At 39.6% G+C, this 13,480-nt stretch overlaps 1 protein-coding gene across 1 annotated transcript in view; it reads left to right on the top strand.

The window, feature by feature from the left end:
* Positions 1-13,480, top strand: part of CNTNAP5 (contactin associated protein family member 5) — an 860,931-nt gene that overhangs the window by 545,478 nt on the left and 301,973 nt on the right. The window contains exon 12 of the mRNA XM_005572890.5: positions 9,779-9,898. Within this exon, the coding sequence (XP_005572947.3) occupies positions 9,779-9,898 (120 nt within the window). The remainder of the gene's footprint in view (positions 1-9,778; positions 9,899-13,480) is intronic.

Here is a 13,480-nt window from a genome sequence, read left to right as displayed (position 1 = left end):
TAGAAATGTTAGTGCTTTGTGATGCAAATTATAATTTTTCCCAGTTTGTCCATTTGCCCTTTTTTTGTTTATTATATATTTTGCCATTCAAAGAGGTTGTTTATTTTTTTAAATTTATTTTGAATATTAGGAAATTCATCTATATTTTCTTTTATTGCTTCTGGATTTTAAATCATTGTTAGTAGTAGTTTTGCTGCTTCTAATTTATATAGAAATTCAGCCTTGTTTTCCTCTAGTACATGTATGTATTATATTTTCAAAATTTAAATCTCTGACTCAATTAAAATTTGATCCCGGTCTGTAGTATGAGGAGTGGATTTAATTTCATCTTTTTCCATATAGTTTCCTAATTATCTCAATACCACATGTAATTGTTTTTTGTTTTTCTACTGATTTGAGTTGCCTTTATCAACAACTATCTATAGTTGTGAATTATTTATTTAAATATTTAAAGAAATTTTTAAATATTTAATATCTCTTGATTTTTTGGATTAAACATTCCCTTGGTCATTATGCAATTTTAAAATATGTTATTTGGTTCTGTTTGCTGATCCTATACTTAAAATTTTGTGATCGATATTCATGAGTGATTCCATAATTTTTTCTTTCTTTATGATGTTTGTCAAGTTAAGGATCAGCTTTGCATTTACTTTACCTAACAAATGTGGAAGATGAGAAGATATCTTTCTTTTTCTGTTCTTTGGAGAAATAGAAGTACTAGTGAGATGGTTTGTTCTTTAAAAGGTTCATTTGAGAAACCATTTAATCTCACAATATTATCATCTTACTCTATTATCTGAGGGAGCTTCTTTTTTTTTTTTTTTTTTTTGGAGATGGAGTATTACTTACTCTGTGTACTCTGTGACCCAGGCTCCCAGACTGGAATGCAATGGCAAAAATGTGGTTAATTGCAGCCTCAAGCTCATGGGTTGGGGGAGCTCTTTAAATACTTTTTCTATTTTTTTCTTTTTTTTTTTTGAGACGGAGTCTTGCTCTGTAGCCCGGGCTGGAGGGCAGTGGCCGGATCTCAGCTCACTGCAAGCTCCGCCTCCCGGGTTTAGGCCATTCTCCTGCCTCAGCCTCCGGAGTAGCTGGGACTACAGGCGCCCGCCACCTCGCCGGGCTAGTTTTTTGTATTTTTAGTAGAGACGGGGTTTCACGGTGTTAGCCAGGATGGTCTCGATCTCCTGACCTCGTGATCCGCCCGTCTCGGCCTCCCAAAGTGCTGGGATTACAGGCTTGAGCCACCGCGCCCGGCCTATTTTTTTCTTTTATAGGAACAGGTCAATATACATTTTGTGCCTAGATTGAGATTAATTTTGGTAAGTTTAAGACCCTGAATTACTTGAGATTTAGAACCATGTCTTTTTTTTTGCATGCAATTTCCTCGGAGCTTACCTTAGAGTTAGTGAAAAACAAGTGCATTCTCAATAACTGTGTGTGGAGTATTTGTTCCATAATGTGTTAGGCAAGCAGGGTAGGCAGAATAATTTAATAAACAAACGTGTATGTTTGTACTTCCTGGAAGAGTTGGTGAATTGCACATGTGTGTTTAACTTTACTTCCTTACACTCCTCATGAAGAATAGTAAGTGTTTTGTTTGTTTGTTTGTTTGTTTTAAATGGTTCTGTAAGTCAGCAGCAAATCAGAGGAACTCTTTGCCTTTTACCATCTCCAAAACAGCAGCTTCAGTAATGGGGTTCTCATAGGAGACTGAGAATTCATCTGGCTAGAAATTAGGGAAACTGAAGGAGAAGGTAGCCCATCTGGAGTAGCAGCTGGTGTGGCTGCCACACACTAGTAACATGTATCAGAAGATGAGCAATGATGTGTGTGATCTACAGTAGCACCTCATGCCCTTCATTGACCTTACACGCATGGAATCAATGTCTGTGCTATGCTCTTGCACCTGCCACATCTCATGCAAAATGTCTATTGTGGGATATGCTGACCAGAAACTATGCAAGGAAAGGAATTCTAGTAAATGTAGTTCTAGTTTGGCTTAAATTGACACAACTCGAATCCAACACAATGGCATGACAAAAGAAGACAAATACAGGGCACACACACAACCCCCCCACCTCGCCGAAAAACAACACCACCACTCAGAGAGAGAGAGAGAGACGCAAAAAACACAGGAGAAAAGGCCAAGAAAATGCAGAAAGCAGAAAGTGAGTAGACGAATGGTAACAGGTAACAGATTAACATAATTAAAATGCTGAATCTTAATTTACATGTAGTGAAATCCAAGAAACAAACAAATCCACATTACAAAACCCCCCAAAGGCACAGAAATAGGAATCATCAGCCACCTTTGCAAACGAAGGTGAAGGTAAGATAAATACAGGAAGAGTAAATCCACATCTGTGTTAGAAGTAGCTAGATTATCAATCTTCTTTCCAGTGGTGGACACTTGGTGCTTGCTCCCTCACCACTGAGAGAGAAGACTGGAAGTTGTTCTTTGGAGAAAACAGAATTCCTAAAACTGGGAGAAAACTTGTATGGTTGAAGGAGGTTATACCATATGGAACTGGGGTACCGTATGAAAACATTTATATAAAGAGAATGCTAAGACCTGGCCTTCTTCTCTTCAGCTCCCAGATATTCAGCAGCCAAGCATACATCCTCTAAATCATAGACTCTAACAAGACCAAGAGAAAGACAAAAGACACTAACATGAGCATTTCTCACAAAATTCTTCAACCAGATAAGCCTACATTAAAGTCCTTGGAAGGCAAACCACAGGCATTCGTTTAGAAATACCAAGTAGTATTTCAGGGACCACTGTCAAATATGAGAGAACATCCCAGAAAGCAGTATCACATGAAATATAAGATGGAGACCAAAACAAAACACACAACAATTAAAGCAACTAACCAAACAAGCACAGCTTAAAGGGAACAGCCTATACAGAGCAAAGAAAGGATCAAAGGCACTATAATAGGATTAATATTCTCAGAGACATGAATGAAATTTTGCATCATTGAGTCAAGCATCACATGCTATTAGAAAAAATAATATTTAAAGGAAAAAAACCAACCTTCTAGAATTTTAAAATGCTACAACTGAAATAGCTTAAAACGGAAACAACCCAAATGTTCTTCAATGGATTAATTATTAAATTGTAGTATGTCCATATTATGGAATACTACTCAGCAGTGAAACTGGAATTGACAACTGAGACATCGCAAAGCTTGAATGGATTTCAAGGGAATTATGTTTCGTGAAAAAGGCCAGTTTTAAAAGGAATATCCAGCTTAAGGAGATGCTTTGGGGAGACAACTGTAACCAGATTGGTAGCTCAATATCCCATATTACAGCAAGTCAGAAGAATCCAGAAGATACTTAGATAAAATCAGCCGGGCGCGGTGGCTCACACCTGTAATCCTAGCACTTTGGGAGGCAGAGGTGGGCGGATCACGAGGTCAGGAGTTCGAGACCAGCCTAGCCAACATGGTGAAACCCCATCTCTGTGAAAAATACAAAAATTAGCCGGGCATAGTGGCGTGTGCCTGTAATCCCAACCACTCGGGAGGTTGAGGCAGGAGAATAGCTTGAACCAGTGAGTCGGAGGTTGTAGTGAGCTGCGATCATGCCACTGCACTCCAGTCTGGTGACAGAGCAAGACTCCGTCAAAAAAAAAAAAAAAAAAAAAAAAAGAAGAAGAAGAAAGATAATATCATGTAATTGTCCTACATGTATTCTTCACTCAGGCTCAACAGTTATCAATATTCTCCCATTTTTTTTCTACTATCCCATCCTCACTTGTTTGATGCAACAGTTTATTTATTTATGTATTTATTTATGTATTTATCTATTTATTTTTTCAACTGAGACAGGATCTTACTGTGTCACCCAGGCTGGAGTGAATGGCATAATCATAGCTCACTGCAGCCTCAAACTCTTGGGCTCAGGCTATTCTTCTGCTTCAGCTTTCCTGGGTAGCAGAGACTACAGGTACAAGCCACTGCACCCAGCTGATTTTAAATTTTTCGTAGAAACAGAAATCTAATTATGTTGCTCAGGCTGGTCTCGAGCTCTCAGGCTCAAGTGATTGTCCCACCTCAGCCTCCCAAAATGTTGGAATTACAGGTGTGAACCACTGTGCACAGCTGATGGAGCATCTTAAAAACAAATTGTGGACATATAATTTTACTACAACTACAGTATTTATAGTGAGTAACTCTAACACAGGACAACTCACCTTTTAAAACATAATCACACTGCCATTATTGTACCTATCAAAATTAGAAATATTTAATATAATCTGTTATAAAATCTGATCTATAATTGTTGTGGTTATCTTAAAACATCTCCCCTCCCTCCCTCCCTCCCTCCCTCCCTCCCTCCCTCCCTCCCTCCCTTCCTTCCTTCCTTCCTTACTTCCTTCCTTCCTTCCTTCCTTCCTTCCTTCCTTCCTTCCTTCCTTCCTTTCTCATCTTTAATGTGTTTGAATTAGGGTCTAAACAAGATCTAGGCATAGTGTTTGATGGGCTGATATATCTTTTGCATTTCAACTCCATTTTTGCCATTTTTGTTGAAGACACTAAGTCAAACATTCCTGTATTCTAGATTTAACTAATTGCCTTCTTAACAGTGTGGCTGGGCATGTTGGCGTCTTTCTGTAAATTGGTGTTTAGATCTTGGGGCTCGAATACATTTAGCTTCAATTTTTTTGGCAAGAATGTGTTTTAGATCGTGTTATGTCTTATTGTGCCACATTAGAGGCACTCTGATAATCACTTTTCATGACATTAAGATTGACCCATGAGTTCGGGTGTTTTAAATTGAATCCATAGACTAAAATATCCCATTAATATTCCACCTAATGGTTTAGCAGTCCTTGACAATCATTGTCTAATCCTTTACCTCACTGGGCATTACTAAAGGATGATTTTCAAATTCTAGTATTCTTTTGCAGATTCTGGTTTGGTTATTCTCTAAAGATTTTTTTAATGGACTGTTAAGTAGCATCCAAATACATTTATACAAGAAAGGCAGGATATGATCTCTATTCTTTCTAATATTCAGAACATGACTTCATTCTCTATTAAACTTCAAAGGGGACCAATGGACTTGAGTAGAGAGACAAGATAGATGCTAGGTAGGTAGATAGATAGATACATAAATACATACATACATGCATACATACATAAATTGATTGATAGAAACTAATAAATTGTATATATTTAACAATCAAAGTGGCTATTCTTTTTTATGCCCAAATTGTCCCATCAAATTGACTCCTGGACCATTTTGAGATAATTCCAGTCTTTAATAAAAGTCTTGTTTTTAGGCAAAACAAGACATTCCACTTTCATTCTGTACTTTTCATGGTCCAGAAATTGACTCAGTAAAATCTTTGTTCCTTTTATGTGAGAACTTTTATTTAGAGACAACTATCTGTGCATTAGGTTGCTTCTTGCACTTTCAGTGGTCTAAATGTGAAAATATATCATTTTTAAAAAGCATTAAATTATGAGTTTAAGCTCATTACCAACTCTAAGCTATATTGCAGAATTTTATTTAATGTTTGCATTTTATATTTTATCTTTTATGATAAATCATTTAGTTTCAGTTGATAATTATTAGCTTTTTCTTGCTATGTTTAATAGTTTCATAATATAATAGCAATATTGTTTAAAATGAGGTTATCAAATTTATTTTTATATTTTAAAATTTTTTGGTAGGATTCATCCTACTAGTCAAACTACCGTTTCAATATCAAATATGTTTAAATCTATACATTCCTAGTAATACTAAAAATATTTTCATTGGTTATTTCGGGGCACCCTAGGGAAACATTTCAGCATTTTGAAACTGATGAACTAAAGGGAAACCATCAACCATGTAACTCGCTTTTCCCAAATAATATTGTAGTTTAGGGAAATCAAATAATTGATGAAGGATGTTTCAGTTTAGTAAAGCATTCCCATTAATAAATCAGGAAGGGATGATAGCATTAGATTAACCACCTACCAGCTGGTTTGTCTTTGGGCAAAGTACTTATATTTTATGAACTCATTTACAGTGTCCATAAATGGCAATGCTGTTACCAGGCTTTGCCCTCAGAGATCTCCCAGTTACTGAGGCAGCATTTAAGGAACAAGTATATCAAGAACAGTAGGTTAACTAAGGTGGTAAATGACTCCAAGATCTCAACGACTTAGTGAAATAAACATTTATTTTATGTTCACATCCCCATGCAGTGTGACCTGTTCAGTGAAGTCAAACAATGATAAAATCCATGTCTACCCTGTTGCTCCATTTCATTTAGCTTCTTGGGATTTTTTCCTGAGAATTTTGGACGGCTCGAGTGATTTGCCTTGGGCAATGGGGCATCAGCAAACATCACGCAAGCAGAGGCCTGACAAGTACTTGGTTTCTTGCTGTTCTGGGAGATTGTACCATGTAAACTTCCCTGCTAGAGTGTGAGAGGTCACGTGGGCCGAAGCAAAGAACTACAGCTTACTACCACCCAGCCCAGCTGACCCAGCAGCTGGCTGCAGAGGCATGGACTGCCCAGCGAATCCCAGACTCAATGGCTGGCCTGCAGAATCATGGCTTAGTCATGATTTAAAGTCAAATTTGGAGTTTTACGTGTCTTTGTTTTTAGACAGCCAAAGAACTGATGCACTGAGAATACAGATGATGGAAGATGAGCGATATACTGGGAGTTGCTGAAGCTGGTTGTGATGCTAGCCAGGATCCTTTTATTACTCTCTGTGCTCTTCGTATTTGAAATTTTCTGTAAAAAGAAAGTGAAAAAGAAAATGTTAAATTTCAAGGTTGCTTTAATCCTGGTTAAATTCATTTGTTTTCATTTTCTTTTAGTGTTTAAGAACTGTTATTCTAGGCCGAAAGAAAGAAAGGAACGAAAGAAAAAAGTAATTGTTATTATATTTAACTTTTAAAAATTATTGAAAATAGTATTAAAAAAAGGAGAGGCAACAAGTCATGAAACAATACTACTACTATTAATATTATAGACTCATATTAATCAAGCACTTTCTATGTGCCATAGGTGGATTACGTCTTTGAATCCTTACTACAACAGTATGAGGGAGGCTCATTTTGAGTTACTGTAGTCTGATGAGACAATTTATGCTTTGAGAGTTGATTAGCTACCTATTGTAATGAAGGATTCTAAAACAACACCTGGAAACAACAGACGTTATCATCTCGGAGTGTCTCTGGGTCCGTAAGCAGCTTAGCTGGGTGGTTCTGGCTCGGTCTCTCATGCACCTGCAATAAAGATGTCCACAGGACTGCTTTCATTTTAAGGCTTGATGTGGGGATCTTACTTTGGTGCCCATTCGCAAGGCATACTGCTGAAACTTCCAGGCTCACTCCCTTGGACTTCTTGCAAGGGCTGCCTTGTTACATGGGAGTTGGCTTCTACCACAGTTAGTGATCTAGAAGCACCCAAGATGGAAGTCATTTTGTTTTACAACTTAATCTTGGAAATGATATCTACCACACTATCATATTCTATTTGTTAGAGCAAGTCAGTAAGTTCAGCCCACTTGGAGGGAGGACATGATTTTATCAGCAGAACATGAATCCCAGGAAGTATCTGTCCGTCACGGGAATCACCTTAGAGGTTGCCTAGCACAGGTGAAGTAGTTTGTCCACGCTTCCACAGGGAGTAAGGGGTAGCCCCGCGAGACAAAACCACCCATTCTGATTCCAGGGTTTACTCTGCAACTGCTCACATGCTGTGGGGTGGTGTTTACCTTTTGTGGGACAACAGCAACTCCTTCCACATAGCTGTCATCCTGGGAATGCAGGAGCGGTTGGGAGGTCAACACAGCCAAGAGCTGATTTTCACCTTTGTGACAAACACCCAAGGGTGTTATCAGGTTTAGGCAAACAAAAATAATCTGTACATTATGCTCACAATGTGGGGCACAGATTGTGGCACTCCCACATACCTCCTGCTGCGGAGAGTTTGCAGGAACGCAGGAGAGAATGCCATGAGAACAAGGATAACCTTGAGTTCACTCTCATTTATAAAAAGTCAAACCCTCTCAGACTTCATAACTTTCCTGGTAATAAATTATTTGAGGTACCCCTCGCATTTGATCATGACAAACTGCAGCTTCCTATTCCTGGGATGGGATATCAGTCTCCAGGGGCAGGAGCTGGCTCAGGAGAGGAGTTGGTACTATATCTTGAAAGCTGTTGGGAGCCACTAAGTGTTTAAAGCATCATAGGGTGACATGATTGGAGATGTACCTGCTGCTCTGAGCCACAGCATTCTGTCTGAAGCATCAGACACCATTCTGTATTCTCGTGTATGAGACAGCAGATGTCTCCTTTGTACCCCAAAAGATTTATTCATGTTAGCTTAATAAAATATGTTTCCCAAACCTGCAGATTGGTCAAAGCTCCCTATCTCAGGACACCTGAACCTGCCTCTATCTGAGCATGCAGACTTTTGTGGCTGCCCACCAAGCTGTAAGCTTTCTGGGGTAGAGATTGATTGCCTCCTCAATGGTTCCATCCTCTGGTGGCAACCGCATCTGTTGACACATACTAGGAACTCAGTAAATGATAGTTAAGTCAAAATAAACTGAATTTCATTGTGCACTTACTACATGTTATGTACTATACTGAGTACTAGGTACATAAAAATAAGACAGTCTCAGTCGGGTGCAGTGGCTCACACATGTAATCCCAGCACTTTGGGAGGCCGAGGTGGGTGGATCACGAGGTCAGGAGTTCGAGACCAGCCTGACCAATAAGAGGAAACACCGTCTCTACTAAAAATACAAAAATTAGCTGGGAATGGTGGCACGTGCCTGTAATCCCAGCTACTCAGGAGGCTGAGGCAGGAGAATCTCTTGAACCTGGGAGGCAGAGTTTGCAGTGAGCCAAGATCAAGCCACTGCTCTCCAGCCTGGGCAACAGAGCTGACTCGACCTCAAGAGAAAAAAAAAAAAAAAAAAGTCTGTCATTAGTGAAAAGCCATACTGTATGTAAGCAGTTATTTTTTTAATTCGTGAGTCAAACATTTGTTCAGGGCCTGCTGTGATTGCTGCACTCTGCTAGATGCTGGGGTACAACATCAAATGACATATGACCTCTACTCTTACAGGTTCTGTAACCCATTGAAACAGACACAATAGTATATGGATGATCCAAGCTCAGTATACAGTGGGAACAAGGAGGAAGGTCATAGAGATAAGCAAAGAGGAGGGCCATGTAAGAGGTGAGGGGCCACATTTTGAGAGGCATTACCTCTGCACTGATTTTAAAGGAGTGAATGAATTTAAATGAATGGAAAATAAGGCTGGGCCTGCTGGATCATGCCTATAATCCCAGCAGCTTGAGAGACTGAGGCAGGAGGATCACTTGAGGCCAGGAGTTCAAGACCAGCGTGGATAACAGAGTGAGACCCCGTCTCTACAAACATTTTTTAAAAAAACTAGCCAGGGTGGTGGCTCACACCTGTACTCCCAGCTACTCGGGAGACTGAGTTGGGATCATTTGAGCCTGGAAGTGTGAGGCTGCAATGTGTCATAAGCCATGATCGCACTACTGCAGTCTACAAAATAATAATAAAAGAGAGAGAGAGAGAGATGAATGGAAAATCTGAATGTGAAACATCAGTATCAAGACACTGGTACTGGTGTATTAAGGCTTGGGGAAAAAGTCAAGGATGTAGAAGGAAAATGAATACACATAGAGTAAATCTAAGGAGGAGTTACTGATTCCTGCAAAGGGATGTGCAGAGCCAAGCCAAATTTTCTCTCTACTGCCTTTGTCTTTCCAGCCATCTACGAGCAATCCTGTGAGGTGTACAGGCACCAGGGGAACACAGCTGGCTTCTTCTACATCGACTCGGATGGCAGCGGCCCACTGGGACCTCTCCAGGTGTACTGCAATATCACCGGTAAGGTTGCAGTAGCCCTCCTCACACTTAACCACTCCACTTCACGGTAGGAAGCAAAAAGAAATTCACTGGAGAGGGATACCTACGTGAATAAAACCTTGAAAGACCAACTGGTCTCCTTTGGGGAGGAAATGGTATTCTAGTGAGTAATGCAAATAGGCAGCTAGGTTAATTTTCATGAGACAGAAAAAATAAAACTTGTTAATGGTCTTGATAATGTTTCATTGAAGCAAGAATTCATTATCAGTGGTTTTCTTTAGGGCCTCCAAGGGCATTTTCTCTCTTGCAACTCAAAAACAGAAAGAAAAGGTAAACAAGCAAACAAACAAACAAAACTGCAAATCAATGGGAAGCCCTGACTCCGGAAGCCGGGAAGCTTGATTCCAGTCTGGCCCCAAGGAATGCATGACCCTTAGGTGAATACTACAGTCTCTCTGAGCTTTATCAGTGAAATGGGAATAATAGTGACTACCCCTAGAGCTGTGAGGATTAAATACAATCATGTGTTTTAGAGCAGTTAGCCAGACTGGTTGTTCTTAGATGTCTAACCGAAACAAAACAAAAAGGTGAGCTTTTTCACTTTTCTCTGGAAATCTCTTGACAGCTTACAACCTATTTCTTAAATGCGGAAGGACACGGTAAGAGGCAGTCATTACAGGGGCTTAGAAACGGCATTTGATCCTTAATTTACCATGAAATATACTTCCACAAAACCAAATCTTGAAGTAATCATTATTTAAAAATCCAGCTATGCAGCCAGGCGCGGTGGCTCACGCCTGTAACCCCAGCACTTTGGGAGGTCAAGGCGGGCAGATCACGAGGTCATGAGATCAAGACCATCCTGGCCAACGTGGTGAAACCCCGTCTCTACTAAAAATACAAAAAGTAGCTGAGTGCGGTGGCGTGTGACCGTAATCCCAGCTACTCCCGAGGCTGAGGCACGAGACTCACTTGAACCCGGGAGGCGGAGGTTGCCGGGAACCGAGATCGCGCCACTGCACTCCAGTCTGGCGACAGGGCGAGACTCCATCTCAAAAAAAAAAAAAAAAAAAAAAAAGAAAAGAAAAAAGAAAAAAAAGAAATCCAGCTGTGCAAGCACTCCTACCACTGTGAACATCATTAATTGTCACATACACATTTTTTGTTTGTTTGTTTGTTTCAAGCGCTGGTCTTCAGAGATGCCAGCTGCATCATGTAATGAAGCAGGAAGGTAGGGGACTCTTTAGGCTCATTGAGCCCTCAGGCCTCAGGATTTTCGGCAACAAAGCAACCGCATTTATGGAGTGCTTTCTGTAGGCAGACACTGTTTTGGATGCAGAGGGTATGAAAAGTAAGACACAGTGGCGATTGTTCATGAGGCAGTAAAGTCAGGAACGCTACCATGAGGTATCCCCAGCAGAAACGCAAGAAAACTATTGAAAGAAATGGTGAGGAAGGAAGCACAGTAATTTGCCCATCTGGATACAAAGTCACATGCTGTCTGCATAGAAAATGCTGGTGACCTGGAATTGGGTGCCACGTCCTTGCATTTCCGTAATACTTTATCTCTCCAAAATGGTTGTATGGTAGCTGCTCTTCAAAAGCCCTGTAACATAATTAGAAATTGTGTTCCTGTTGTCTTTTCATGGTCGTGGTAACCTATAGTGTTCAACAACCTGGTCAAAAACTAGGCTTCTCAGCGGATCTTGGTTATTTTTAAAATGTAATTAACATATGGACTCTTGCTAAAAAGGCAGATTTCCCAGCCCCAGAAATTCCAATTCAGTAAATGCACTTTTACTGAGTTTTTCAAGTGATTCTGATGCAAATTGTCCCTGGTCCACTTTTCCAAAAAACAGGGAAAGTAATTTGGCTGCAGAATAAGGCAAAAGAGATAAATGTCCACTGCTGAGTGGCCAGGTGTGACTTGTAATAATAGGAGTGGTATAATGGACAGCAATTACTGTGCTTCGACTCTCTCTGGGAATTGAGCTGGGAGTTTACAAATACCGTCTCTTTTCATCCTCACAACAAAAATCAGAGGCAGACATTTTTTATCTCCATCTAACATAGAAGGAAAGAGAATATGAGCATTTCATGACTGGCTCAAGGTAATAAATTCAGTGACTAACAGTCAAGACGTAGGAAGCAGGCAGAGCCTTCTGGTTCAGTCATAATCCATATCACCAAAATGTTAATTGGATATGTTGTATTACATATATTTTGTTTTTAAACAGTGTTGCTTTAGTTTTAGAAAATTTTGTAACAAAAGTAATCAAGGTTAATTGAAGAAATTTTGAGGGAAAAAAGGATGAAGGAAATATTAAAGCCAACTGTAATCCGCAATCCAGAGATTGCCATTGTTATTAAATTATTAGAATTTCTTCAAGACATTTTAAAATGAATGCTTGTGTGTTTTTGCTATGAACTTATATGTTACATATATACATACCAACACATAGAAATATACATATATATTTAAATTATAAATTTTAATTTTAATGTGTGATATAGATTTTCCCTATTAAAATATATTTTGAAATTAAGATAAATATAGCTTAGAAATGTTAAACTCTTCAAAATAATGCAAGGACAAGGACATAGAGAGCCTGATTGATACACAGGTTTCATTTACATGAGACTCTCTTCCTCACCATCCAACAGCCTTCTCTCAGGGTTTATGTTTGATCATTTGTCCAAGAATGACTAAAGGTGAATAGTGTACTTGTATTTAAAGATTACTGTTTTGCTGATGTGATCCTAAAGAAATCATAGCCTCTGAACTGTGTCCCGAGTTGATCAGCTTGGTGTGCATGGTGGGGTATTTCTTCTGAATATGTTTTTTTTGGGTTATATTCAGCTGCACGATGTACAAGTTTCTGTTTTTGTTTTCTAAAATACCTGCAAAAATAAAAGCAGACCAGGCATAGCGGTTCACACCTATAATCCCAACACTTGGGAGGCCAAGGCATTTGAGGTCAGGAGTTCGAGACCAGCCTGGCCAACATGGTGAAAACCTATCTCTACTAAAAATATATAATTAGCCAGGTATGGTGGTGCATGCGTATAGTCCTAGCTACTCGGAGGCTGAGGCAGGAGAATCACATGAACTTGGGAGGCAGAGATTGCAGTGAGCCGAGATCGTGCCACTGCACTCCAGCCTGGACGACAGAGTGAGACTCTGTCTCAAATAAATAAACAATAAACAAATAAAAATAAAATAAAAGCAAAGCTCTGTGTTGTCTGAACTACACAACTCTCATATTTAAATGGAAAACAATTTTCTGATACGTACATGTAATGATGCAAATATGCATCTTTCTATTTGAAAATTTTAAAAGTTGAATGTTGTTAAATGTGAGTGACTTATGACACTATAAAAAGTGTGACGCAGTAGTCCAGGGAAGAGAGTCAGGAAGAAGGGAGAGAAGAAACAGAAGGAAACTTGTGCTATCTTTAACACTGGGATCATCCTAGAATGGGAGTCCAGAGCACCAGAAGGCAGGAAAACCAAGCGCTCTTTCTGCACCTTGTGCCTGCCAGCTCTGTTAAGTGCCTGGGGCCCAGGCCCACATCTGTAAAATTAAGATCTGGGTCCTCTGG

Source organism: Macaca fascicularis, chromosome 12, assembly GCF_037993035.2.
Source record: "Macaca fascicularis isolate 582-1 chromosome 12, T2T-MFA8v1.1".
In the NCBI taxonomy this organism is placed as follows: domain Eukaryota; kingdom Metazoa; phylum Chordata; class Mammalia; order Primates; family Cercopithecidae; genus Macaca; species Macaca fascicularis.
The sequence above is the reverse complement of the archived record's forward strand: the minus strand, read 5'-3'. Positions and strand labels throughout refer to the sequence as shown.